Raw genomic sequence first — 27464 nt, forward strand, 5'->3', positions numbered from 1 at the left:
GCCGGCAAGTTAAATACACGCTTAATATCCAATCCAACTGCAGCAGACACTCTAGTGTAGACTAGAAAAAGTTCAGGGTTGAAGTGTGAAAACAGTTTACAGTACAGTGACACTTTCACATTTGAGGAGTGTAAACAGAGGAGCATGAAGTCTTTCAAACAAACAAAGAACTGCCTGAAATTGGGGGGGAAACGGTACTTTTAAACAAAATCAAAAATAAATGCCTCTCTGATAGCCTTCAACACAGTACTGCAAGCTGGCAATTTGTCTGTTTCACCACTAGAGGGCATCAACAGTAAAAGTTGGAATGGAAAGGAACTGAAATGACCACATGTGGGAACGTGTCAGTGACATTAAGATACTTCAGTGACAGTAGTATTGTGTGATTAGCTGAACCCCCCCCCCCCCCAAAAAAAAAAAAACAAAAACAAAAAACAAAACCAAAATTACCCAAACCATCACGCTTGCTTAAAGTGAGACTTTAAAGAACGCCACATCTCTTCTACTGCATACATTCAACTTTTCCAGTGACTGAAATAACAAAACTGGACAGCAGCAGAAAGCAAGCGTGCCATCTGCAGACACAAATTCATCCTTTATCTGTCTTGTTATTGAATGCTGAGTGAAGTTTAACCCAAATGAACTGGAAATGAAGCTTATGCACAAATCTGTTTGCAACACACTGAGTTTGCAGGTTAGCAGGTGCTCCTAGAAAAATGACAGTACCACTTAAAGGTATAAAACAATGTGGGTGTAACAGAAAGCAGGATTTCATTTGAGCACTTTTTACTGGCTAGATGCGCCTAATAAACTGGCAGGTGAGAGTAGTTTATGCGTATGATAGCCTTAATCGTCTGTGATCCTCATGGCTCTAAGACTGGTTTTTAATCAGAACTGGGCTGAAACAACATGGCAGTTCTGGATGCAGTTCCTATAACGACTGCAAATTTCCTGTGATACTACAAAGGCAGCAATCAGTTCTTGAAACGAGATTTTTGGTGGCATATTTGAGAAAAATAAGAGGTATGTTTAGGTTAGCTGGCTTGTCACAGGTGTCTCAGCCTGTCATGCTTCTTATAATAATAATAATAATAATAATAATAATAATAATGGATTTATATAGCACTTTTCAAGGTACCCAAAGCGCTTTACAATGCCACTATTCATTCACTCTCGCATTCATACACTGGTGGAGGCAAGCTACGGTTGTAGCCACAGCTGCCCTGGGGCAGACTGACAGAAGCAAGGCTGCCATTTCGCGCCATCGGCCCCTCTGGCCACTTATAACTTAACTTCCCGGAGAGCTAAGATCCCAATTTTATATTTTGATGAGCCTGCATGTGGTTTTCAGTGTATGAGCTTGATATGTTGCGGATCTGAAACGAGCAGGTTTGGTCTGCCTGACTTGCGGGTGTAAGGTGGTGGTTGGTCCCGGTGTGGACTGTAGTGGAAAGTCTGCAGCAGGTCCCGTCAGCAGCTTTATTTGCTTTTTGATATCAACGATTCTCTTGCTTCTCTGCGTTTCATCTCATTTCATATTCTCCTCCTGTGGCTTCTCCTTTATATCGGCCTCTGGTGAAAATGCGACGACACAGAAACGCGCTGAATTTCCGTTCTCTCGATGCATCTGGAGGTGGCGTTGGAGCATTGTTTTGATGTTGTGGGTGTGTGTGCAAAGCAAAAAGAGGACATAATATAAAAAACACATTAAAGCCTGGGGCTAGAATACAGGAGCAGTGCAAAGGTGCCAAAAAACAAAACAGCTTTTTGTTTGTTTTAGATATTTTTTTTTTTTTGTGGTAATTGCTTTCACTTTGAGATCAAAGCCACAGGGCCTGCAAAAACAGCTTCCATTAATACTGATGAAACAGTTTCCATTTTCTCCTCAAATGATTAATTATTACTGTCTGCTCCTTTTGGACTGAACCTGTATTACAACCCCAAAAAACTGAAAGACACCGTCTCTTCTTCCTCCTTATTTCCACGTTTGAGGGTCATCTGACTCCTGGCCAGCCGATGCTTCGTGTCACCCACCCCCAGCTTTGAAACTCCTTACTGTTCAGTTCTGGTCCTCTTAGAGATTTGTCCACTACAGTCTGGCTAACTTGGCACCCAGCTGTGCTTTAGGACTTTTGCTCAGCAGTGGCAGCAGGCGTGGCCAGACTCTCTGGCTTCACAATCTGGTAGGTGATCAAGTACTCTGGGTAAGCCTGAGGACAAAGAATACATGAAAGTCAAACAAACTGTTATGATTTCAGTGCAAGGAAAAAAACGTGGGTTACTACAAGAAAGACAAAGTAAATTAAGTATGATCTTTTAAAGGCTGGGTAAGTATTTCAAATGTGTGTATGCTGAGGATTTTTGGAATTTACAGTGTTGGTCCTTTTGAGGATTTAAACACCCAGTCACACGGGCCTAGAGACCAGCTGGCGACTGCCTGGCAACCTCCATTCGCTAGGAAAAAAATTATAATTCTCTGAGTGCTTATGATTGATTGCTAAAGCCCCAGTCACATGGTCACCATTTCATACCACAATTCTGAAAACATGACAGTTCTTACTTGGTACCTTGGGTACCAGGCAGTGTATGTACTGAGGTACAACTGTAGGGGGCAGCATACGGCTACAAGTGGCTATATGCAGAATAAGAAGATGGCAACTGGTGCTGCTGCCCTTATAGGTTTGGTATCAAGAATCATGTAATTCTACTGGTACTGGTACCAATTAGTAAATTCCTGGTATTGTGACATCCGTGCTAGAGACTGGTCAGTGTTCCCATTGGGAATGACAGTAATAATGTGTATTCCCTGAAAGGCTGGTGAGTGAGTAGTTCGGGTTGCTTGCCATTACTGGGTGAAATTGGCTGTGGTGCTGCATCGACAAGGTCCTTACGATTACTTTGGTCACAACTGTGCAAACAGTTTGCATGGAAGATGCCAAATGTCTGCAAAGACTTGCCACTACTCACTAAAAGCTTGTTTCCGCCGCTGAAAAAACATGAATAAATACATACATTTTTTGCATGAGTTATTATGTCCAAATTTCAAAAGTTGGACTTAGTAACTCAAACTTCCAAGTACCTTGAAATTTAGAAGGCAAAAATGTTTTTCTGTGTGTACCAACCTGCTCCCCTCTGTAGATGACATACTCTGCATATGCCAGACCATTGACACTGGGTCGTCCTATTACGGAGTGGTGACCAGGAGGGGCGTGGGCCATTTTCATTGCACTAAACTGAAGGAATGATTTACCGAGTGTCACCCGACAGAACAGCATCTGTCTGCAAACACACACAAACACACAGACGCACACCATGGAATCGATAAAATCAGTTTATTTGATCTTTCGGTAAGGCAATTTTTATTTCAAGAATATTTTAAGAAACGAAAAAGATCTCGCTAAAGCTGCTCAGGCCGATGTGAGCACCCACCTGTGACATATGTAGCAGGAGCGGTCTTTGTGGGTTGGACAACCTGTTCCTCCGCCGATCCCATACACGTACTGATTGCTCTTGGAGGAGTTCTCGGCAAAATAGATGCCAGCGCCAAACATGCCTCCGATGTATGCATGACGCTCATCAAAGCCCTTATGGATAATTGCGTTGATGAAGGGAGAACCTGGAAGGCCCGAAAAGTGAGAAATGACACAAAATATTCAGCTGCCTCCACTGTGAGCATGTCTGTCCTGACAGTGATGCCTGCATCAGAAATGTCTTCAGATACAAGAGTAATACATAAAAGATCACAGCAGACTCTGAAGATGCCAGAAAAGGTAGTGTACTGCGTACTGGAAACTGAGCTAAGAAACTGGGAGGATTCCACTCTACGGCAGTTAAAAAGAAAGATAATATTACAGTTAATTACAAAGCACCTTAGTCCTCAAGAGAACTATGAAACTAGGAGAGGACGGAGGAAGTGCAGAGTGCGACGCTTCCTTACTTTCCCTCCATGTAAGGAAACAGAATTTATGCATTTCACATACTCCGGTTAATTCATCTTTTTGAGCTTTAGAGGACGGCATGCTGACAGCCAAAGCTGTCACAGATATTTAAGGTGCTTCGACTGATTCACCACATCAGCTCATGTACTGATTTTTAAAGTAGATATCAGGAGCTGTCGGATACCTTTGAGCGGTGCAGTTCTTTTAAGTCTTTGCAGGAACTCATGTAGAGTTGAACCTATGGACCTTTTTTATGCTGTCTAAATTTTAACCTCGTGGTTAAACCTGCCACCATGTTAGCCTCAGTGTCTGTAGAAATCATCCAAAACTGAATGGTATGCGTGCTCCTATTCTCCAAAATGCTGTATGACAGTTAAACGCTGCAGGTTAAATGGATCTGGTGTAATGTTTGTAGTCGATGCCGCAGCGCCGACGTGGATGTGTCAGACTGCAGCAGAGTTATCACACAATCAATAATAAGCACTTTCACGGTCCAATACTATGTGAGGAGGAAAGGGAGGAGCGCTGCCAGAGCCCTACAACAAGATGTCCAACGGGCTACCCGTGTGTGTTTCTGACCCCCATAACATCAGAATGCCATGAGCACAGCATGAGGACCCGACATCCTTTACTGGGACATGCGCTCAGAGTCCAGCACAGCCAGACTATGACAACTAATGACAACTGAGCTGCACTGAGCTGTGATTACCCCTTCCAATAAAGGATGTTGGGCCCTGCTCATGAAGTCAGTTTCTGACAGATAATGTGATAAATATGCTTATGGGTGGCCATCTGGAGGTCATTCTGTGGGGCTCTAGTGGTGCTTCTTCTGTTTCTCATCGATCAAAAGAGCAGACAGTAGTCCTGCAGCAGCAGACCATCTTGTGATGGCATGTATGGGCTGGACTATCTATGCAAGTTGAAAGGGATGCAGGTACCATCTCATGATACCAAAAGTTCCAAAAACATTAATAAAGGGAAAAAAAAATACTGGTAGCTGTCTCAGCCTCCCAGTAGGTACATGTATGGTATCGCATTCACAAAGTTGGGTGTCCACACTCCCTGCCCACCCCGCAGGGCGCTGACAACACCGTTAACTAGAGTAAAATTCAAAACTACTCCCCTTTTTGGGGATGAATTGGGGGTTTTTTCTAGTCCACTTGATGATGGATTCACAGCAAGAGTAATACTAAGTTTAACTAACTGTCCTATACTGAGATAATCCAATTTTGGATTCGTGTGCTTAGCTGTGTTTGTTGGAAGAGTTCATTCCTTTTCAGATGTTTGGTACATGAGTCAAATGTATTTCACAAATATTCATTACAGGAGTGCAAATGTTTGTCAGAGCATTTCAGCATAAAAAAGTAAATCAGCAGGACTATATTTAAAGCTCAGCATGCTTTCATATTTTACCACATGCACAGTGTTTTATTTACCGTGAAAGAGCATGCGCTCGTTGTGGTGGTTGTGATTCTCATCTGCAATTTCCTTTTGTCTGTGTGTGTATCTTTCCCGCAGCTTCTTATTCACAACCTTCTGAATCTGCAGTCAGAGGAAAGAGAGGACGGAAACAGCACACATAAAATGCTTAATTTATGTCCAGATTGCTTTTTCTTTTTTTGCTTTAAAGGAGGGAAGAAAATAAAAATCACTTATTTCTGTATTTGTACAGTGTGATGTGTTTTGTAGGTCATACTTTAATGATGTTGTAGCGGCTGAAGACCCCGCCCGCGTTGCCTCCGTCGCGGTGCTCTCTGATCGTGCTCTGTAGCTGAGGAGGAAATCATCAAACATAACAACAATGAATCATCATAAACACTAAACTTTTTTTCCCTCAGATTTCTAAAATGAGATAAGATGAGATGAGATGAGATGATGAGATGAGATAGCCTTTATTTGTCAGTTGCAGTTGCCCACAGAGATGAGAGACCTTGCCGACCGTACATACAATACACAAACATCACATTGGGGAGACAGGTCAGGCCAGGTAGCAAGGAAAAAAAAACATCGAAATGTGTAACACAAAAGGATAATACAGGAATGCACAGATATCAACACACCATAGCACAATAAACACAGACAAGCAACATGGGAGAGTATTCCAGTGTGTACAGCTGATCTGGGACCGCTGCAATCTTTGATTGCGCCTCCAGCTGATCCGGTGTCCACATCAGATGGGAGTGACACTTTTCACATGGATACATTTGAAAACGCTGTTTTCGCATTGCAGTGTGGACAGTGAACCCGGAGCCTTTTCGAAAACGATGACACATTTTAGTCATGTGATGCAGTCATGTGACCAATTAACCTAAGGTAGCGGAGTTGTTTTGTTTGCTCTCAATTTTGACAGCCCTATTAAAGATTAATATCAGTTTGTACATGCTCCAGATCGCTTTTCTTCAATTCAATTCTTTAATTCTCACTCGCTTTTGCAACTTTGTACTTTTGTGTTACTCGCAGCAACAACACCACCTCATTGTTAACTCGATGTGAAAAGTTAAAATAACTATAAAGTGTGAGAGGAAAGCAGCAGCTCATTCAATCAAGAGTAGATGCCTTCACAGTGCCTGTGGGGAAATGTGGCATAATACAGCAAAAATAATGTGTGCAAAATAATTGTAGGTAAAAATATTTCATCTGCTTTCCTTCTGGTATTTAAAAAAACAAATCAGTCCAGACTCCATGACTGTCATTTGTCAAGTTGTCGAGGAAGAATTACAGATGAAATTACCTGTTAAATTTCTTTTAACATGTGACTGTTCTCATTAATTTCAGCTCATTCACACTGATATCGGCTGTCTCGTTCAATCGCGGCTTCTCAATTACGAGAGCAATGCAGGCAGTGGAGCAGCTCCACAGATATGAAACCTCTCGTTCAGCTGGCTGCTGTGACACCGCGTGATGTGTCTTTAGGCACATGGTTGAAATTACTGTTCAAGCAAATGAATAAATGTTGTTTCACACTGAAAGAAATTCATGCAGGTGGTAAGATAAAAAAAAAAGGTGCTATGAATTTAAATGTGGTCAGTGTCGTGTGTAGGTTACATGTGCTTAAAGGGGCGTTTGCGTACCTCCTCCTCCACAGACTGGAATTCCTTGTCATCCGGTTGCAGGTCGATCAACATGGTGCCCTGGCTGGAGCAGTGGAACGTCAGGTATGGGTTTGCACCTATGAGCAAATATTTGCAAGAGAGATCAAGATGTTTAATTCAACTAAATTTTAATTAAAAAGGTAAAGGAAAATTATACAAATTATATTGTTCAGGAACGACAGTCAATTTTACACACAGAGACTCGACTTGACTGACAATCAGTTTCATGGCTTCATGTTAGTTAATGACATATTAATCAAATAAAAAATCCTGAGTTGATTCCAAGTGTTGATTCCAGGAAATTGATGAAGTCCAAAGAGGTGCTGATGCAAGTGAAGAGCCCATCATTAGGTTTACATTTGTTTTTTCAACCTATCAGTTGAGATAGCAAAGAGTTTAGGAAATGATAACTAAAGTGGATGATCAGAGTTACTTTCATGGTTAGGAAAAACTACTTCACAACATCTTGTCAAGTCAAAAACACTCTTGAGCAGGTATCACGAATCACTGCCAACCTCTGTGATAGGAGAAGCCTTCATTAGTGTAAGACAGCAAGGCACAAACTACTTGTATCTAATCCAAGTGTTTGACATGTAGATATAAAATGAGTCACATTTCCTGGATAACATATCTGAACATTAGTAGAATATAATGTTATTGATTGTGAAATACGTCTAACTGATTGTTTTAAATATTTATTGGCAAGTTTTATTAACACCCCCCCCCTTCCTTTGAATGCTTTTCCACTCAGTTACACTCAGTGCGCTGTTCTCTTCTAGTATACTGACCTTGCTGGCCTCCCAGCAGTCTCTCGATGCCCTTGATGAGTTTGTGTCTGTGACCGTAGGCGTTGATGCCGATCTCCTTCAGCTCTTCGTGACCCATGTCTGCCAGCACATCCAGTGAAATCTGCCCAGAGATGGCAAAAAAAAAAAACAGAAGAAAAAAAGAGTGCACTTGTTATTTTTCCCATTGCCTCTAGTTATACAGTCATAAAAAATTGATTTAACAATGCCTTAATGTATTTAACAGTAAGTCATGTGCCGATAGTGGCAGCAGGTCATGCTACAAGCTGATAATCTGAACTGTCCGCTGTAAAGAGTGATGAGTTCAGTGATCTAAGATGTACCGCGGAGAAAATAGGTCTGACAAATATTCATGAAAAACAGCAGCCGCACAAAGAAAAGGTCAATGAATGGATGGCAGTAATCAAGCCAGTTGATATGCAAATTGACGACGGCGAAGTCATCGCCGCTCTCCTGAATTTGTTCAGGGTGAGTAGAAATGAGATTCATCCTTGAGGCAGAGATAACTTTCCCTCCGCGCTGCCTTGATCACTGATACAGGTGTAAATCATCACAGCTTGAGTAGTCTGCTGGGAGTTTACTGCGACGTGCTCCGCGGAGAAATAAGCTAAGCAGAAACCTGTCACACCGCGGAGGGGTAAACTATAGCGTTTGACTTTTGCGGATCTCCCTAACAGAATAAAACAATTTGAAGAAAGGACCAAAAACTGGTTAAATTAAACAAAACTGTTTGAAAAACACTAGAATTCAAACTGCTTTTCGCATGAGAACTTCACATCTGTTTTTATTCTTTAAGGCGCTGACCTCAGACATTATTAAGGCCCTGGGCAAACCTCCTCTGAACGTCTTCCTTTACATCAAGCTAGTTAACAGTGAGGCTTGACAAGGAAGAAGCTTCAAAGAGTGCAAAGTTCAAACCATTATTCTGCGATTCATCAAAAACACTGAACGGCAGCAAAGTGCAAAGTCTGCAGCTAAATTAAAGGCGTCTATAACGAGTGACAGGTCAGCTGAAGCAATGTTTGTTTCTTTGTCACACCTCTGAGTTCTTGTTCATGTCATTCTGAAGTAGAAACGTAGACACAGCTGACTCTTACCCCATCACTCTGCATCACTCTCAGTTTGAATATTAATGAAGGCTTGTTTCCCTTTAGGAGGGGAGGGGGGCAAGAATAAATTTAACTGCACACAGAATCTCCCACAATGCTTCCACCCTGCCTTTTACCAGCTGTCACCTTTCAGTGTTACTTTATTTCACTGTCTGTTTTCTCCTCGTTCTGTGACCTCTTTCATCTCCTTCACTGTTCTGTCTCTGCTTCTCTTTTCTTTTATCTTCATCCATTCAAGCACCTTTCTCTCTTTCCTCCCCTTTGTCTTGATTTACCTTCTTCTCTGTCTTCTGTGGAGATCTCCGCCTCCCTTTGTGTTCTTTACTCTCTATACATCTGCCCGTTTTCCACAGTTTTCAGCACGAAGATGTGCAAATTTGGTAATGCTCTGAGCTGAATGCTAAAGCCGGCGTGCTAAGCAGATGTTTGTGGTGTTTGCTAATTGACTTGCTAATAAAACGCAATGCTGATGGGAAGGTCTGCAAGATACGCAACCATAAATCAAACAATTACAGACGACAAAATTACCAGACAAATTAAAATTCTGAATGAGCTACTTAAAAGAAAAGAAAAGAAAATCACAGCTCATTACATCTACAGCAGCGGTGTCAAACATAAGGCTCGGGAGCCAAGATCGGCCTGGCAAAGGCCATGTCCACACTAACACGCTTTCGTTTGGAAACGCATCTTTGTCTCTCCGTTTTGGCCTCCGTCCACACTGACGTTTTGAAAACGCTCTCCAAAGTGGATACATTTGAAAACGCTGTTTTCGCATTGCAGTGTGGACAGTGAACCCGGAGCCTTTTCGAAAACGATGACACATTTTAGTCATGTGACGCAGTCATGTGACCAATTAAACTAAGATAGTGGAGGGCATTACACAGCAGTTGTTTTGTTTGCGCTTAATTTTGACAGCCCTATCAAAGATTAATATCAGTTTGTACATGCTCCAGATAGCTTTTCTTCAATTTCTTTAATTCTCACTCGCTTTTGCAACTTTGTACTTTTGTGTTACTCGCAGCAACAACTCCACCTCATTGTTAACTCGATGCTTTTCCTCAACATTTTTCTGCGACGTTTCAAAGAGCCGGAAAGTAAATAAACGGCAGACAGAAATGAGGCAGGCCGCATCGTCTTGCGTTTCACGCGTGCGCAGCACTGGAACGTAAGCGTTTTCGGCCGTTTCAATGTGAACGCACAACTCTGTGAAAACGACTGAAAACGACAGTGTGGACGCACAGCGTTTTCAGACGAAAACGCCGTTTTCAAATTCATCCGGGCTAGTGTGGACGTAGCCAAAGACTCCAATCTGGCCCCTTGGATAGCTTTGGAAAATGTGAAGGAGGACATTTTGGACTTTTAACTTTTTACAGCTTTTCCTACTGATAAAGACCTCAACTGTGACCATTCATACTCCACTAAAGTAATTAAATGATAGATTATTTTACACATTTAGTTCTTACAGCATAAGCCCAAAAAGAAATCCTGAGAGATTTCTTTCATTTACTACAGGGGCTTTCTTTGTCATGATAAAAGTGAGACATACTGTTGAAATTTGGCTTCTTTTTCTTATATCAAGACTGACAGAAAGGGGAGTTTCACTTGTTCGGCTCACATAAGATCAAAGTGGTGCTGCATGTGGCCACCCTTGGTCCACAGCTACATAAAATGTGTGCATCAAGTTTTATGTCAATTGTGATACTACAGTCAGGATAACAGTGGTGGACCACAGGATGCAGACAGATCCTGCCATCCTTAGATCCACACACAACAAGTAACAACAACAAAAAGAGGGAGACCAATGAAGTTGTTTTGCTTAGAAACAGGATTGGATTCACGACAGCCTCTCTTCCTCCTTTTTCCTCCTATTTCACGCTTTAAAAGTCTGACACATCAGAAATGCTGTTTGTGTACCTGTTCCCGCTGAAAGATGTCTCGGAGGTGTTCCAGCCCCAGGCTCTTTAAGAACTGGTTGATGGTCATGTCAAGTAGAGCTGCAGAGAAAAAGTGATGTCAGCAGGGTTTTCACAAGTTTTGACTCGTGGTACAACGGGCGCTCTTGTGCGTTCACCCACCTTCTCCTTCTTTCCTGTCGGAGCCAGTCGCTCCATCTGCGGGACCGGTGGCCCCGGCCACCGTGATGTCACTCAGAGGAGCGGCCAGGTTGTCTATGCTGCTGGCCGCCGACAGGCACGAAGGGGAAGGAGACGGAGAGATGACCACACCCCCTGTCGCTCCTGTGCTCACCACATTGGCACTTACCTAAAAGTAAGAAGGAGAAGGTTTGCTTTGACTTAGTAAGACTTTCTAGAAATTTTCTTTAGTCACCAATTTTGAGTGTTTGAGCTTTCAGCTCTTGAGGTGAATTGAAAAAGCTAGCGACATGGCAACCAGACACCACAGAAAATCAGTGACATTCAGCCACTTGAAGCGACGATGGATGTTGATTGTCTTGATGTGTAGTTACATTTCACGGGAGATGCACGCAAGGTTATGATGTAGGATTTCACAGGGGCTTGCAGTTATGGTGTATCGTAATCAAACTAACTGTGGGACCATTCATTCATCAGAGCGGTGTAGTGTGAAACGTTAGCGAGACATGTCAATTTTTTTGTGGCTCTTTTTTACCGGGCTAAATCACCATGGTAACTTAGACCCACAATCTGTCTGGGAGCAGCTTATGTTGCATGTGTCACTTTAAATTCAGCTCGAAGTGCCTCATTTTCACCAATTCTTTTATTTATATCATGAAGTTACAGCCGAGCAAACTGTTAGTTGCATTGTGAGTGGAATGTGCATGTGATGCATAACACATATATTTTTATAATTGATCCTAAGTAAAGAATCAAGCTGCTAAGTCTCTTTTACCTCTGGAATAGCAGTTACACACACACACACACACACACACACACACACACACAGGAACACCTGTTCAGTCAGTAAGAATAATTTCACTTTGATGACGAAAAATAAACTGGTTTTTAAATCTCCTTTGTTTGGCTGTGGGACAGTACGGACAGCTTTAACTGTCCTGTAAATATAACAGCTATAAAGGGGGGAAAAAGCTGCACTGGGAACACACTTTGATATAAAAATAAATAACTGGAACCAAAATGCTTGTTTAACATTTTAGTACTCTTCACCATGGATCTCTTCTCTTATTTATTGTTATAGTTTTATGTTTTTTAATCACCATTTAATCATTATTTCAAAACGTCTCTGATCAGAGCAGGCAGTACTCAAAGGAATTATTTTATGCACGAGGATTGTCACATAATGTGTGAAACATCCCTTTTCTACATGAGCGAGTACAGAGCCTGAAACAAAAAGTGGGCTTAACAGAGAAAGTCGATAACCATCATTGTGATACCCGCCATCTCTGACTGGGGCTTTAGGGTTTCTTGAGCCAGCTAATATAAAGAAAGCCTTCAGTTTAGTTCTGTGAGACACTACAAATATTGGTATTGATCTGATACCAAGGAAATATATTGCTTTTTCCAATACAGATACCAATACTTTTAACCTATAAAGACAGCTTACATACGAGACAGCTTCTTAATGACCACATTTTAATGAACACTTAATTAATCACTGTGCTTTTTACTTTCCACTGTAATTACTCAAGGCAACAAAACACACTTTTCAGTTTTTCATGTGTTATGAAACCGGATTTTTGGAGACCTGGATTGTGAATGTGCCTGTCTCTAATGCACTTTGGGTCACCTTGAGTAACATGTCAGTTACTTTTATCTCTTTAGGGCTCCTGCACAGTATGAAAAAGTGGATAAAAGAATAAAATTGTATCTTTTTTAAATCAGTATTTATATATGCAACATGTTTTGCAGTGGCGTAATTAGCAGAGGAAAAAAAGGCTCATCTACAAACTAAAAAAACAGATTTAAGAAAAAGGGTTTCAGAGAGCAGGTTGGGCAGAGACGATACCCTTCCCTGTTCCTCTGCCATGACAGCTGAGGTGAAACTTGCTTTTCTGTCATAACACTCGTTCGTGGGGTGGAGCAATGGGCACAAGAAGAACTCATTAAATTTTGGTGCAGATCCAGAGCAACTGAAATTGGCAGAGGATGCCCTCTCTGATCGCCCTTCACGTTGCTCACTTTTTTAGTTAATCAGCTTCTATTTAAACGCTGTGCACGGACCTTGTCTGGGTTTGGTAATTAATGTTTGGTTAACTGATTTGCAAATAGAACCTAGATTTTGCACATTTTGGTAATTATGTGACAACATAAATTCATACGCAGCTCTCGAATGAAGACTTCTGTCAGTGAGACGTCTGTTTAAATATGGAAACGTAAAAATGTTCACACATCTGGTCCGTTCGGTGTTTCGTTTAGGTTTAAATCAAAGCACGTTTTTCTTTACATTGAGCTTAAGATTAAAAACTGATATGAATTCTGCTATTAACACTTCATCCGATTCAACACAGAGACAGCATCTGTGCCTATACTGTGTGCAGACACTCACCACAGTGGCCAGTGGTTTTAAACAACTTGGCAGGGCGTCTGGCGGCATGGCATCAATCAAAAGTGCTCTGATGTCATCAGCCTGCAACAAAGACACAACATGTAGACACCTCTGAATTAGTTTTGTATGTTTGTTTGTATTTTTGAACACACTATCTACAGATCACACCAGGTTGTGTTTTTGCAGCAAATCACTGTAGTGCTACACTTTTTCTGGATTTTTTGGCAAATCTATCACTTTATTTTTGAGTATAAGACACTGTCTTTTCTTTTCTTCTGACTGAAATATGCACTTTCTTGTTGTAAGGGCACTTGTGTTTGTATTTTTTTGTGTAATGCCTTGAAAATGACTAAGAAGCTTAACTCAATCATGGTCAGAGGCCACGCTTTGTGAAGTTATCCCAAAGCTAATCTGGACTAAACTAGAAAATGGCACGTGTGACGTTTTCATTACAGGATCAAACTGTCACGAAGCTTCATGAGAGCAAGCCAAATTTTCCAGGCTTTTCCTGGGACTGCTATATCCATTAATGACTTCATCCAATGGTCAATAAATAAACTGAATGCATAGTGTGAGAAGAGCAGCAAATGCCTCCGTTTCCTCTTATCTCTAGCAGAGTTACAAGCCTGTAGATGTCAGCAGCAGTGATGTGCTGTTTTCCAAAGGAGGCTCTCAAACTTTGGTACCTACAGTCAAACAAGGAAACGCGTAAGGAAGCTCATTAGGAAACCTCATTAGGGTGTGAGGAGTTAGAAAGCTGTCTGTTCCACCATCTAAACTTCTGCAAACTCTCCTTATGGCGCTCAACTCTCTGAATAGTTAACCATAACCATCTGAACGTCTATTTAAGTCAATGTGCTGACTCATAAGTATGAAGACTGTTATGGGAAGAAATTAGGACAGATCCCAAAAAAAGTCCCACAAGAAATCCTTTCATACCGTGGCCAAGTCCAGCGGCGTCTGCCCCTCCTGGTTCTTCATAGTGGGATCGGCTCCATGGGCGAGCAACAGCGCGCAGAGCTGAGTCCTCCCTTTCTGGGCCGCTTCGTGCAGGGGAGTAAATGCCCACTTGTCGGTTGCATTGACACACGTGTTGTACTTGATCAGCAGAGCAGCTATGTCCACGTGCTGGACAGAGGAGAGGAAGTAGCGGGGAGACATAAAGAAGAAGAAACAGGAAAGCGGAGGAGAGGAATTAAAACGGTAGAAAATGAGAGCAGATGAGTGAGGAGGTGTCTGGGGGAGGCGAGGGCAGCACGAATAAAAGCATTTAACAAGAGCAAATGTGTGAAGTGTTGCTGAATGAGTGCTACAAAATTAAGATCAGGGGAAAAAAACATGTAAAAACGGATTGCAGGATTGTGTGAAACAGAAAACGTGTGAATTATTAAATCTGTCATGATTTTTCTTTTCCCTCCGGTCCTTCCTCTCCTGCTTTTCCCGCTCGTCTCCCTCATTCCCTCGTCGTCTGTCTACGGCTCGTGTCTTGGTGTCAGACAGAATGTAGCTTGTTTTGCAGTAACAGTCAGGGATGCTTGAGTGTGTATAACTGTTTGTGTGTGCGTTTCCAAAATGCACAGCTCATCAAGCTTTCATGCAAACACGTGTTTCATGACTCTTTTAGCAGAAGACTGCTGACAAGCTACGAGCGCTGTGCCACCAAAGATGAAGGGAAAAAGCACAAATGTAAACCTTCAACAGTCGAATATCCCCCCCATGCTAAAGATGATAGTCATTATTATTGCTGTTTAGGTAAGTACGATCCAGCGTCACAGTTAAATATCACACACTGTGTGCTACACATTTTCTAAACATCCAAAATATGCATACTTGTCAAACTTTACAACAACCTCTTGAGATGATTTTGACTTAATGTGCAGTTGAAAAAAGGTGATAAACTGCAATATATGCAATACTGAGCATATTGCAAAATGTTAAAAATCACAATAAAATCATATAGTAAGTGAAGTATTGTAATAATAGTGTATTTTAAATTTAGTGTATGTAAAACAATATAGTGAAGGGAAGCATATAGAAAGATTATAAGCAACTGAGCTGTTTTATTGATTAAAATACCCAAGTGTGGTTATCTATCAATCTATGTTCATCATGCATTTACACCTTTATCCATGAACGAATTCTAAAAAAGGTTTACGATAAAGATTTTCAATCACTTTTATGCAAAAATTAACTTGATTCATTTCCATCAGTTTTGCGCTTCAAGTATGAAGTAAGTCTTGCTACTCTAAAAGTCGAATACAATAAATAAAAAAAATAAACAAATGCACTATAAATATACAGCTGGCCTCAAGTATTTAAGTGAGTGAATGTTAAAGGAGATAAAAGACTTTTTAAAGAAACTATGAACAGGTAGCAAAAAAGGCAAGCGTCATGTTTGTGTCTTACCCCATATGAAGCGGCATTGTGTAACGGTATCAGCCCTCCTTTGTCCTGCGCATTCACATCGGCTCCATGCTCCAGCAGATACTCGGCTACCTCCAAGTTGTTATAGCCGGCTAGAGAGCGCCACAGGCGACGATTCCACGCAGCAGGACAGAAAGAAAGATGAGTGAGGAAGATATAAAAACGCAGTCAGCTAATGAGAGAAGACAAAATAATGATAAAGACAGAGTGAATGTCAGCCTACGTTCACGGCAGTGGGACGGCACATATAATCATCTTTTCCTTTTACAAGAAAGTACATCAACACAGAGGGTGCGTGGGCGTGTGTCTAAGTGGTCAGATTTATTCAGACCTTTAAAGTGTTTTCCAGCAGTTTCTTAACTTCTGAAGTACCAGTCATGCAGCAAAACCTCCTCTATTTAAATATACTGCATCATCACGCAGCAAGAAGTGTGTTTATATATATATTAAGACACAAAAAATCCATAATAGAAAGGAGAAACAGGAAGCAGTTTTTGGTCTTTAAACTTTCCTGACACAATTATGCACATTTTAGGGCACCAAATTGAACAAAAGCAGGATAAAAGCAACCTCTAAAGTATGACCCATAATGTAAAAGAGTTAAACAAAACTAAGTGCTCATTTTCAGCCTTGAGTTTGCATCTATAATGTGTTTTCATAATTCAGGACATGGTTTGTACTAAAAGATGAAATTTTAATGTAAATTTATGGATGATTAGATCAGCGTGAATCTCATTAGGCATTTGTGTGTGTGTGTTTATCCCCATGAGGGGCTTTAGCAGGATGGTGTATCAGCTGTTATCTCTGAAACTGATGTCACAATGATTGCACACCTTGAATATATACATAATAGTTTGTCTGCCTTTAAGGGGACAAACGCTGTCTGTGCTATCAAGACTTTAAAAACCGTATTATGCGAGTAATGTAATACGAGGTCATTGTAGGTCAACTGCTCGAGCTAGTTGTGCTATCAAAATGTGGTGTTTCGCTCTACCGATAAAATTAAGACGTAATTATAGATAAAAAGGTTTAAAAAAAAAAAGTGTGTGGGCTGGGCGGCTTTTTTACCTGCAAGGTGCAGAGGAGTCGAGTTGCGTCCCTGCGTGTCCCGACAGTTAATGTTGTCGGGGCTGCATAACTTTTGAACCCTAGCCAGGCAGCCTTTCTTAGCAGCGTCCAGCAGCGCCGCGTCTCCCCTGAGCAGGTCCTGGATGTCCGTGTCCCCGTCCTTCACCAGGTCCAGAGGCGTGTTGCCGTCCCTGTTCTTCTTAGTGGGGTCTGCTCCGTGCTGGAGAGAGGAGGCCATAAAAGGGGGAGTTACACAAGGAAAAGAAAGATGGGGAAAAATACGGGCAGATATGTTCTAGAGATATTTATCAGATGTGTGGAAGTGCACGCCGACATCATTAAACAAGACGGCGGCTGCAGTCGGGGGCAGGATGAATGTTGGAGGCTGTGTGGTTAATCAATGACAGGTCATTTTAATACAGTGCACGCTCGCCCTTTAATTCGTTCTGGCAAGTGATTTCTAAGGAAATGAGCAGCATGTTTGGAACGGAGATATTAATTTGTCACATTGTATCTGGGCAAACTCACGGCTAAGGATGAAGATATTTATAACGTACGCTTGGTTGCCATGACACTGAGTGCAGACAACCCCCCACCCCATCATCATGAGAGGACAATTGGCAATTGTCATTTTTTTAAGTATACCCTGATTTAGGGCTGGGCGATATATCAAAAATTTATCGCTACCGAAATTTATGACTCTCATCGACGTCATTTTGCCCATGTCGGTAAATTCAGTATTTAAAAAAAAAGAAAAGGCATGTGCAGGTTGGCGATGTTCATGTCCCTTTAAGACGCTGTGCTATGTTACACACTTGACGGGGTGGAGTCACATGACTCTACTACCTGTAACAAGACGAGACACGGGTGAACAAATGGAGGACGATTTAAATGTTGAAGCAGCAGCGACGGAGGTAGAGCTGGTGGAGGAGGAAGAGGAGACGCTTGTTAACAAAAAAAATGCATCAGCAATCGTTTGGCAACATTTTGGATTCAACAAGGATGATATTGATCAAAATATTGTTAAATGTAAACTCTGCAAAAAGACTGTTGCGTCAAGTCAAGGTAACACAACCAACCTCTTCCGCCACCTGCAGCACAACCATGTGATTCAATTCGAAGACATAAAAAAAAGCTCAAAGCGAGAAGAGAGTAGGAGGACCAGCAAAAACGTCTTCCTCCACCAGGCAGCGGTCAATGACCGAAGCATTTGCTAGTACTCAACTATATGAGCGAACTTCAAAAAGATGGCAAGAAATCACAAATGCTATAGGCTACCACATAGCAAAAGACATGGCTCCTATTGCTACAGTGGAACGTAACGGGTTCAGACACTTCATGAAAATAACTGACAAGAGATACGAACTCCCATCACGAAAATATTTTTCAAAAACTATCATTCCCAGCATGTACAGCACAGAGAGGGAAAAGATTGCTGCTGAATTGAGATACGTTAAGCACGTTGCAGCCACATCCGATCTCTGGTCCAGCCGTACAATGGAGCTGTATATTAGTCTCACAGTTCATTACATCGACAACAAATGGGAGCTGCGTACCAGAGTGCTCGAGACGGCCTATTTTCCATCTGATCACACGGGGGAGATGGTTGGACAGGGGTTGAGAGCGATGCTGTCTGCATGGGACATCAGTGAAGAGGACCTTGTTGCTATAACAACTGACAACGGCCCAAATATTGTGAAAGCTGTCAAGCTCAATAAATGGACACGGGTGCAATGTTTTGGGCACAGGCTGCACCTGGCAATCGGTAAGTGTGTACATCTTAATATATTTGGGTGGTGACATCTGGTGTGTTTTAAAGTGACTTTAATTCTGTGCGTCATATTCAAAATTGAAAGTATTAATGTTTGAATAATGTTTGAGGAAAATCCACTAGATTGGTGGAGAAAGCATCAAGTAAACTTTCCCACTCTAAGCAACGTTGCAAAAAAGTATCTTTGCATCCCAGCCACCAGCTCCCCATCCGAGCGGGTTTTCAGTTCTGGAGGAAACATTGTGACATGCCTCAGATCCTGCCTGAAACCTGACATGGTCAATATGCTTGTGTTTCTTAGCAAGAACCTGGAGTAAACACTACTCAGGTAAACATCTACAACAGTAGTTTGATTGAACCGCTCAGGATACCAAGTCTGCTGCTGCCCCTTTTTGAAGTGCCCTGTTCAAGCCCTGCCTAATTTTAACTATCAGTGTTCTATTGAAGTTTTTTGCAAACAGCACTATTTAATGTTTTTGTTTAAGAGTTTATAGTTTTCACTAGTCACATGGCAGTGCTTAGTATTTATTATAGTTTTTTCTGTGTTCAATTGACATTTGTGTTTGTGACATTATTTGTTTACAAGTTATAGTACCTCAAGGCCTTAGCAGAGATAGGCCTTTGTCCATGATGGCATTACATTTGCACAATCATTGTTTACTTTGTGAATAGCCAATGTGAAACATATTTATTATTAAACTATTTTGTTTACAAGGGATGCACATTTTTTAGAGAGCATGGTTACATATTGTATCCTACACTTTTTATTTTGTTCAGTTAATAAATCTTAACCACTAAAAGTACTTACTACTATTGTCTTCATTTATTTTCAGTGACATTTTACAGTCCTTTAAAGTGGTAATAATATAATTGCAAAGAATAGGTCTAGGGGGAATAATATTATCAAAATAACTGGAGGAACTATGATGCCTGCCACAGCCCCATCAAATGAAAAACAAAACAAAAGCGTTTGTTTTTTTGGCACTTGGGGTGGTTATCGTCCATTTATCGTTATCGAGGTTAACTGCTCAATTTATCGTGATATTGATTTTAGGCCATATCGCCCAGCCCTACCCTGATTATTAAAGAAAACACTGGAAAAAACCTTGTTTGTTTGATGGGCAAATAAATGGAAAAATCTGATCCATCTCCAATAAAAAGCTGTTAAAGCTCACAACAAAGACAGCAAAATAGATAAGAAATGTAGAGGATTTAAGTCTCATGACAACACCACAATTAAAAGACTGAATACTGCTATACTGATTAGATACTTTTCTTTTACATGGACATTAAACAAACAAGAAGAAACAGTCCTCCACACTCTGAACAATCTGAACCCGCTGGAAGCGTTTCACTTAGACGAGTAAGAAATGATGACAAGTGACGAGTGAGAAGAGGATGGATGAAGGTAATTCACCGGAGAGCAGAAGAGAGGAGGTGGAAACGAAAGGGAGGTAGAGAGAGGTGAGGACAGGACACCCAGTGAAGTGGAAAACACCACATACCCCGGGGGACGAGGGGAAAGCAGACATTTTCATCGCTCAGCTGTCTCCAAGGTTGTGGCTCAACTTGTCATTTCATTGTAAGTTTTGAAATCCGCTCATTAAAATTGGATGTTGTGGGACCACTCCCCTGGGTATCCACTGCTGGTCTGAAACGGTCCTTTATAGAAATCTCTCTCATGGCTCTCTATCCCTCTATTCAAAGTAGTCTGAACCTTTCCCTCTCATGAGGTTTTTTTCTCTCCTGCTCCTCAATTTCCATTATCTCTTCACTGCTGTCACTCACTCACACTCTCATGAAAATTAGACTAGAAATAATTGGGGACATTTACATAGATACAAAAAGGGAAAAAAGATAGTCGACCTTTCAAGAACCATTATCTTTCTCATAGGAAATGCAATTTACAATTTTTCGTATCTGCTTACAAATGAAACGCTATACTAGCAGCTTATTGAAGCTCCAGTGTTCTCAAAAATGTCCAAAAACAAGCTCATTTTAGCAGGTGTGATTTTAACAAGTTGATCGCCACGGTGTAGTCTGCTAACAGGCTCAGATTGGGACATCGAATGAAATCAACTGAGCATTTAAAGTAAAATGTTGCTGGCTACATTATTACAAGTCCTTGAAGGTAAAATTGGAATTACAGCATCCAATATATGTCTGGATTTGTATGAAATATTAACTTTATTGTGTAGCTACAGGAACATTTAGAAGATTTTTTTCGTAGTTTTTTTTTCGTGAAGGCTTGGCTTAATTAAGCCACCAAAAGCTCCTGGCAAGAATCTGCTTGGTAGTCTTTGTAGACCCATGTTAAAGCACATCACACAAGTCAGAAAAGACAAAGAGCTTCTTTTAAGTGAAGTTAAATTAACTCTGAAAGAACAACAGAAACTGTTGTCTGCAGCTACTGTCTGTGATTCTTATCTCTGTTTCTTTGCCTTGTTATTTAACATCATTGTCACTGAACTTTCCAACCAATTATTATACTACCCAGTACCCCAAATAGCTAATCAGCCAATCACATGGCAGCTACTCACTACATTTAGGCATGTACACATGGTTACGACGACCTGCTGAGGTTCAAACCAGCATCAGAGTGGGGAAGAAAGGTGATTTTGTGCGTGACATGGGTGCTGGTGCCAGACAGACTGGTCTGAATATTTCAGAAACTGCTGACCCACTGGGATTTTTCTCTTTAACAACCATCTCTATGGTTTACAGTGAATGGTCCAAAAATAGAAAATATCCAGTCAATTACCTGGACGGAAATGCTTTGTCGATACCAGAGTTCAGAGGGAAATGGCCAGACTGCTTTGAGCTGGCATAAAAGGCAACACTTACTTAAAATAACCATTCATTACAGCTAAAGTATGCAGAGGAGCGTTGAACCTTCAATGCAAGTGTCTCCTGACAGTTGAGGCTAAAACTGAGGCTATGGTTGGCACAGTTTTACCAAAATTGGATGATAGAGGAAAAAACAAGACTGCCTGATCAGATAAGTCTCAATTTCTTCTGTGACATTCAGATTGTAGGAACAGAATTTGGCATATACAACATCAAAGCAGAAATCCATCCATTCTTATATCAACAGTTCAGGCTGGTGATTTAATTGCGTGGAGGGATATTTTTTGGTGCTTTCACATTCTGACTTAAAATCCATTGAACAACCCAAGGTCAGAGGAACAGCTCTCCAGCTTCAGACATGTGACCCGAGGCTACAAATACTTGGTTTATTACAAAAGCAATCACGACTGAACAAGAGGACATCCTTAAAGAACTCAAATATCATCAAAGGAAACTCCAAGCATAAAAATGTCACAGCCTGACTGACAGTTGGTCTTTTCCAAAATGATGTTGCATATTAGCATCAGACCTTCATAACTCACTCGAGTTCACAAACTGCATGCCAAGTGCTAATGAAGTAGATTATACTTAAATTGAGCTGAAATTCATTATCCTCTCACACGTCTTCACCAACAACGATGATGCTAATGTGCATTTTGCATGTCTTACAAGACCCATTCCTCAGAAACTATCTGGGTACAGGGAGGATGCAGCGGAGTTTTAATTTGAGCAAAAATCCTGCACAAAAGCAGGATAATAGAAAGTTAACAACAAACAGAGAAGACAACGGAAAAATCTAGTGTTGAACTCCACAACAGAGAACAATCACATCCCGAGGCCTCGGCAGATTAACACCAAAGTGCGGGAACACTGTCTTACTTCTGTGCACAAGTGTGTTAAAGGGAGAGTCGAGAGTACTAACGTGTGTAAACAAGAAACGCAACAACATGCTGAAATTCGCCACTATGAGAATGCTTCTAACCAGAGTGGGAAAAACAATACGAACCTCCTACAATCAATCATCCGTTTGTGTGTCTCTAACCTCTGCCTCCAAAGCCAAAGACCAACCATGAGATCAGGGGGAAAAAAAGAAAGAAGTGTGGCCTGAGGGAGATGCTGTATCTCTGAACTCCATTTGCTTTTTGAGCTGACTGGGATTTGTCTACACACGAGTCTGTGCGAGGCTTCACACTTACAAGTGAGAAAAGCATTTCATTTGGTGCTGCATATCTAATAATGAGTCTAACGATAAAAACAACAGCCTTTAATAAGCCGTAAAGAAAGCCTCACTTTAATATATATAGCGAGAAAAACCCCCAACAAAACATCTCTGCTGAAGAAGAAAAAAGCCTCCATCACTGAATTTACACCAGACAAAAAAAAGAACAATCACTTCTAATAAACTCCCACAAAGACAAAAGAAAACCTTATGGTGGCTGAACACAAATAAAGCTGCTGAAGCAGATGGTGTTCCTGGACATGTGCTGATCAACTGCAGCAGCACTGGTCTTAAACATCTTTACCTGGAGCTAGAGCTGCACAGCAGATGGAAAATTGAGTGAAAACAGCATAAAGTTTCTTTGTGCTTTAAGCTCAGGACGGCTTCAAATCTCAACTCACAATTCCAATAATGACATTGAAGAGCACTGAAAGTGTTCAACTGGTGTGTGATATAGAATTTCTTTCTGTATTCTGTAACCTGCAGCTCAATTACTGCAGTTTTTCCTTCAATTTCTTCTTTCATGCTATTTTTTTTTTTGGTATGTTGCCCTCATTAGTAAGGAGAAGTGTGGGGAGCAGAGGAATGAGGTGCAGTAAACATTGGGCTGGCTGGAAATAATCAAAAACTCTCTATTGATGCCTCTGCCCCCTGACCTGCTGGCCCAAGGTTTTTCCATTTAATTCGCAACTCATCCTCAGTCAAGTGAAGCTGTGAACTGCTAAAGGTCTGAACTATTGTGACGTAATATCAGTGTGTAAGAATACTTCAGCATTATCACAGTTTTATGAGCAAAGCAGCCTCTATAATTTGGCCCTAAAAACACAAGAGTGTAGACTGGTTTGGACTCTTAATCAGCAGACCACAGAGTGACCAGCTAGTGGCTAAGAACTCAATCCTCTGCTTTCCCTAATTTCAAGCAAAAGGAGCACCACAGGGAAGCGTTCTGGGTCTTCTTTCCTTCTCATACAAGGCTTAAATCTGCAGATTATGCAGCTGAGAAAGGATCAAATTGTTGGCTCCCCAAAGCCTGGGAAAGTAAAGTGCCGTTTCTCATACTTTTTTCCCTTAGTATTCACATTTAATGCTCGGTGGTAAAAGTAAACATCTTTTTTTTCTCCATTGCTTGTTTTGCTGGACACCAAACACAAAAACATTTCATAAACTGATACAGTGGGGCAAAAAAGTATTTAGTCAGCCACCGATTGTGCAAGTTCCCCCACTTAAAATGATGACAGAGGTCAGTAATTTGCACCAGAGGTACACTTCAACTGTGAGAGACAGAATGTGAAAAAAAAATCCATGAATCCACATGGTAGGATTTGTAAAGAATTTATTCGTAAATCAGGGTGGAAAATAAGTATTTGGTCACCTCAAACAAGGAAAATCTCTGGCTCTCACAGACCTGTAACGTCTTCTGTAAGAAGCTTTTCTGTCCCCCACTCGTTACCTGTATGAATGGCACCTGTTTGAACTCATCATCTGTGTAAAAGACACCTGTCCACAGCCTCAAACAGTCAGACTCCAAACTCCGCCATGGCCAAGACCAAAGAGCTTTCGAAGGACACCAGGAAAAGTATTGTAGACCTGCACCAGACTGGGAAGAGTGAATCTACAATAGGCAAGCAGCTTGGTGTGAAAAAATCAACTGTGGGAGCAATCATCAGAAAATGGAAGAAATACAAGACCACTGATAATCTCCCTCGATCTGGGGCTCCACACAAGATCTCATCCCGTGGGGTCAAAATGATCATGAGAACGGTGAGCAAAGATCCCAGAACCACACGGGGGGACCTGGTGAATGACCTGCAGAGAGCTGGGACCAAAGTAACAAAGGTCACCATCAGTAACACACTACAACGGCAGGGAATCAAATCCCGCAGTGCCAGACGTGTTCCGCTGCTGAAGCCAGTGCATGTCCAGGCCCGTCTGAAGTTTGCCAGAGAGCACATGGATGATACAGCAGAGGATTGGGAGAATGTCATGTGGTCAGATGAAACCAAAGTAGAACTTTTTGGTATAAACTCAACTCGTCGTGTTTGGAGGAAGAAGAATACTCAGTTGCATCCCAAGAACACCATACCTACTGTGAAGCATGGGGGTGGAAACATCATGCTATGGGGCTGTTTTTCTGCCAAGGGGACAGGACGACTGATCCGTGTTAAGGACAGAATGAATGGGGCCATGTATCGTGAGATTTTGAGCCAAAACCTCCTTCCATCAGTGAGAACTTTGAAGATGAAACCAGGCTGGGTCTTCCAACATGACAATGATCCAAAACACACCGCCCGGGCAACAAAGGAGTGGCTCCGTAAGAAGCATTTGAAAGTCCTGGAGTGGCCTAGCCAGTCTCCAGACCTCAACCCCATAGAAAATCTGTGGCGGGAGTTGAAAGTCCGTGTTGCTCGGCGACAGCCCCAAAACATCACTGCTCTCGAGAAGATCTGCATGGAGGAATGGGCCAAAATACCAGCTACTGTGTGTGCAAACCTGGTAAAGACCTATAGTAAACGTTTGACCTCTGTTATTGCCAACAAAGGTTATGTTACAAAGTATTGAGTTGTATTTTTGTTATTGAATACTTATTTTCCACCCTGATTTACGAATAAATTCTTTACAAATCCTACCATGTGGATTCATGGATTTTTTTTTCACATTCTGTCTCTCACAGTTGAAGTGTACCTCTGGTGCAAATTACTGACCTCTGTCATCATTTTAGGTGGGGGAACTTGCACAATCGGTGGCTGATTAAATACTTTTTTGCCCCACTGTATATGGAGAAGCGCTCATTCTTCTGGAACCAGATAATTTGAACTTTTTTGTTAGATTAATTACTTAAACAAGTTTTTATTGCAAGCGAGGTCAGTTTATTCAATATAATGCAAACCGATAAATGCCACCGCCCCAAGGAAGGAAATCATTCACCATTTCTCACACTGCACCAGGCAGTGCATATTTAGTCTGCACCTCTCTGTACTCCTGCACAGCCAGACCGACAAGCTAATTTCTCCCCAGAGCTGTCACCTTCCCTAATACTCCACACAACAGCCACTCCCCTCCACCATCACTGATACCTCTGCTGCACTGTCGCACCTCTTAGTCCCAAAGTTTTCAGTGAACACTGCTGTGTATCAGTTTCACAGCCTGACCACGACAATCTTACACTTCTTTTGTGTTTTACGCTGCTGTCTGCTCACACAACTGTGTCACTACCTCGTACAAGCTGTGTAGGACGTTTATCTCATAATTCATTGTTTTCTTTTCCATTTATTTTTAATCATCCTTTAATACTCCTAAGTACATCTGTTACAAACTACTTTATACAGTCAATATGTAATTATGAATAAAGTAATGAATTTCTCTTGTTTTTCCGTGTGCTGCGTTTACCGTGTGTGTGTGTGTGTGAATTCAACTGTGTTCATCTAATAATTTATGCTGCCCCATATGGCAACGGCAAAGCGGTGACGTAACCTCGTCTGGAGGTGTTTGTGATAGGAAAAACAAAAATGCATTCAGCTGTGAAACCGCAACATTTCACAGGATTCATTTATCCTCAAAGAGATGTGACAATTCAGTGTTACACAACAGATATTTTCAGCTTTGTAATTGGATTGGTCGGAGTTGATCCCGGCCGGGTTCAAAACTCGCACAGAGCACAAGTCATACCTTTCAGTGAGTGTTTGCACCCAATTTTCCAAATGCCAATCCCGGAAAAACCTCGGCTCCATAACGTTGATTTGTACATGCTGACTTACACCCATTATTCACAAGGCATTCACAGCACCAGATGCCATTAATTGCATTAGTAACAGATGTGCTATCATTTCATTGCCAGCTCTTGCTTCCGTAGACATGACTGATTTCTGAGTTTCGCTGAGCCCCGGCTCACCGCGTCTTGTAAACACTGTTTGGTGAACTTGTCTGGAGAAGGATAAAGTGCTTGTTTACAGAACATTAAAGCTGCATCAAAAATTAAATATTTCTATCCCACAGGCTTCAGTATGAAAAGGAGCAATGTGAGGTCACAGCAAATGGCACAATTAAGCCCTTCTCAGACATGGTATGTGTCACAGAAGTGGCATTCGGTCATTAAGAAATTAATGGCTCATGGCTTCATTCAGACATACCCATGGGAGAAAGTGACGGAGAGAGCTGCGGCACTCGTATGATTATTGCAACTCGAGGGCAAGCCGTTTTGCACTTGTGCCAACGACCATTCACTGGATAAACACTCCTGAACATTTAGTTCTCTCAACGGGTCTGTTGATGTTGCATTCGGGCTCAGAGAGTTGGATTTCTTTTCACATGGGCCATAAATATCAGAAACCTGACATCCAATGAGATCCAATGAAGATCTTACCACGCTTGGTGGTTCTGGAGGCGATTTCCTCCTCTAATTCAAACTTGGTGCAAAAACACTGGGCCGTCTTATCTTAAACTGAGTCTGCTTTAAATATATAGGAACATCAGCATGGTGTTAAGAAAGAGACAAACCTTAAGCAGCAGTTTGCAGATCTCGTATTTGCCCTTCGCTGCAGCTTCATGGAGCGGCGTAAACTTCCACAAGTCTGCCACGTTGACCGAGGCTCCGTGTCTGACCAGCAGCTCGGCCACCTCAAAGTGACCGTACGAACAGGCGTTATGAAGGGGAACCAGACCGCTGCAGAGGGAGACAGTCATTTTACTCCACGACTTTATTCCAAGACTC

The 27464-nt window shown here is 41.6% G+C and overlaps 1 protein-coding gene across 2 annotated transcripts in view; it reads right to left on the minus strand.

The window, feature by feature from the left end:
- Window positions 1-407: 407 nt before the first annotated feature.
- Window positions 408-27464, minus strand: part of tnksa (tankyrase, TRF1-interacting ankyrin-related ADP-ribose polymerase a) — a 104784-nt gene continuing 77727 nt past the window's right edge. For both annotated transcript variants that reach the window (XM_085279222.1, XM_085279221.1), the window contains 14 exons: window positions 27251-27416; window positions 16920-17139; window positions 15834-15943; window positions 14367-14555; window positions 13428-13508; window positions 11021-11207; window positions 10860-10939; window positions 7819-7939; window positions 7010-7107; window positions 5635-5709; window positions 5375-5480; window positions 3430-3616; window positions 3123-3279; window positions 408-2210 (listed from right to left, as the gene is read on the minus strand). In XM_085279222.1, coding sequence (XP_085135348.1) covers window positions 2124-2210; window positions 3123-3279; window positions 3430-3616; window positions 5375-5480; window positions 5635-5709; window positions 7010-7107; window positions 7819-7939; window positions 10860-10939; window positions 11021-11207; window positions 13428-13508; window positions 14367-14555; window positions 15834-15943; window positions 16920-17139; window positions 27251-27416 — 1864 coding nt within the window. In that variant the 3' untranslated portion in view covers window positions 408-2123. The remainder of the gene's footprint in view (window positions 2211-3122; window positions 3280-3429; window positions 3617-5374; window positions 5481-5634; window positions 5710-7009; window positions 7108-7818; window positions 7940-10859; window positions 10940-11020; window positions 11208-13427; window positions 13509-14366; window positions 14556-15833; window positions 15944-16919; window positions 17140-27250; window positions 27417-27464) is intronic.

The sequence above is a fragment of the Mchenga conophoros genome, linkage group LG7 (assembly GCF_057382185.1).
Source record: "Mchenga conophoros isolate Kocher_MC1m ecotype Shallow Benthic linkage group LG7, M_conophoros_male_GT1.1, whole genome shotgun sequence".
In the NCBI taxonomy this organism is placed as follows: Eukaryota; Metazoa; Chordata; class Actinopteri; order Cichliformes; family Cichlidae; genus Mchenga; species Mchenga conophoros.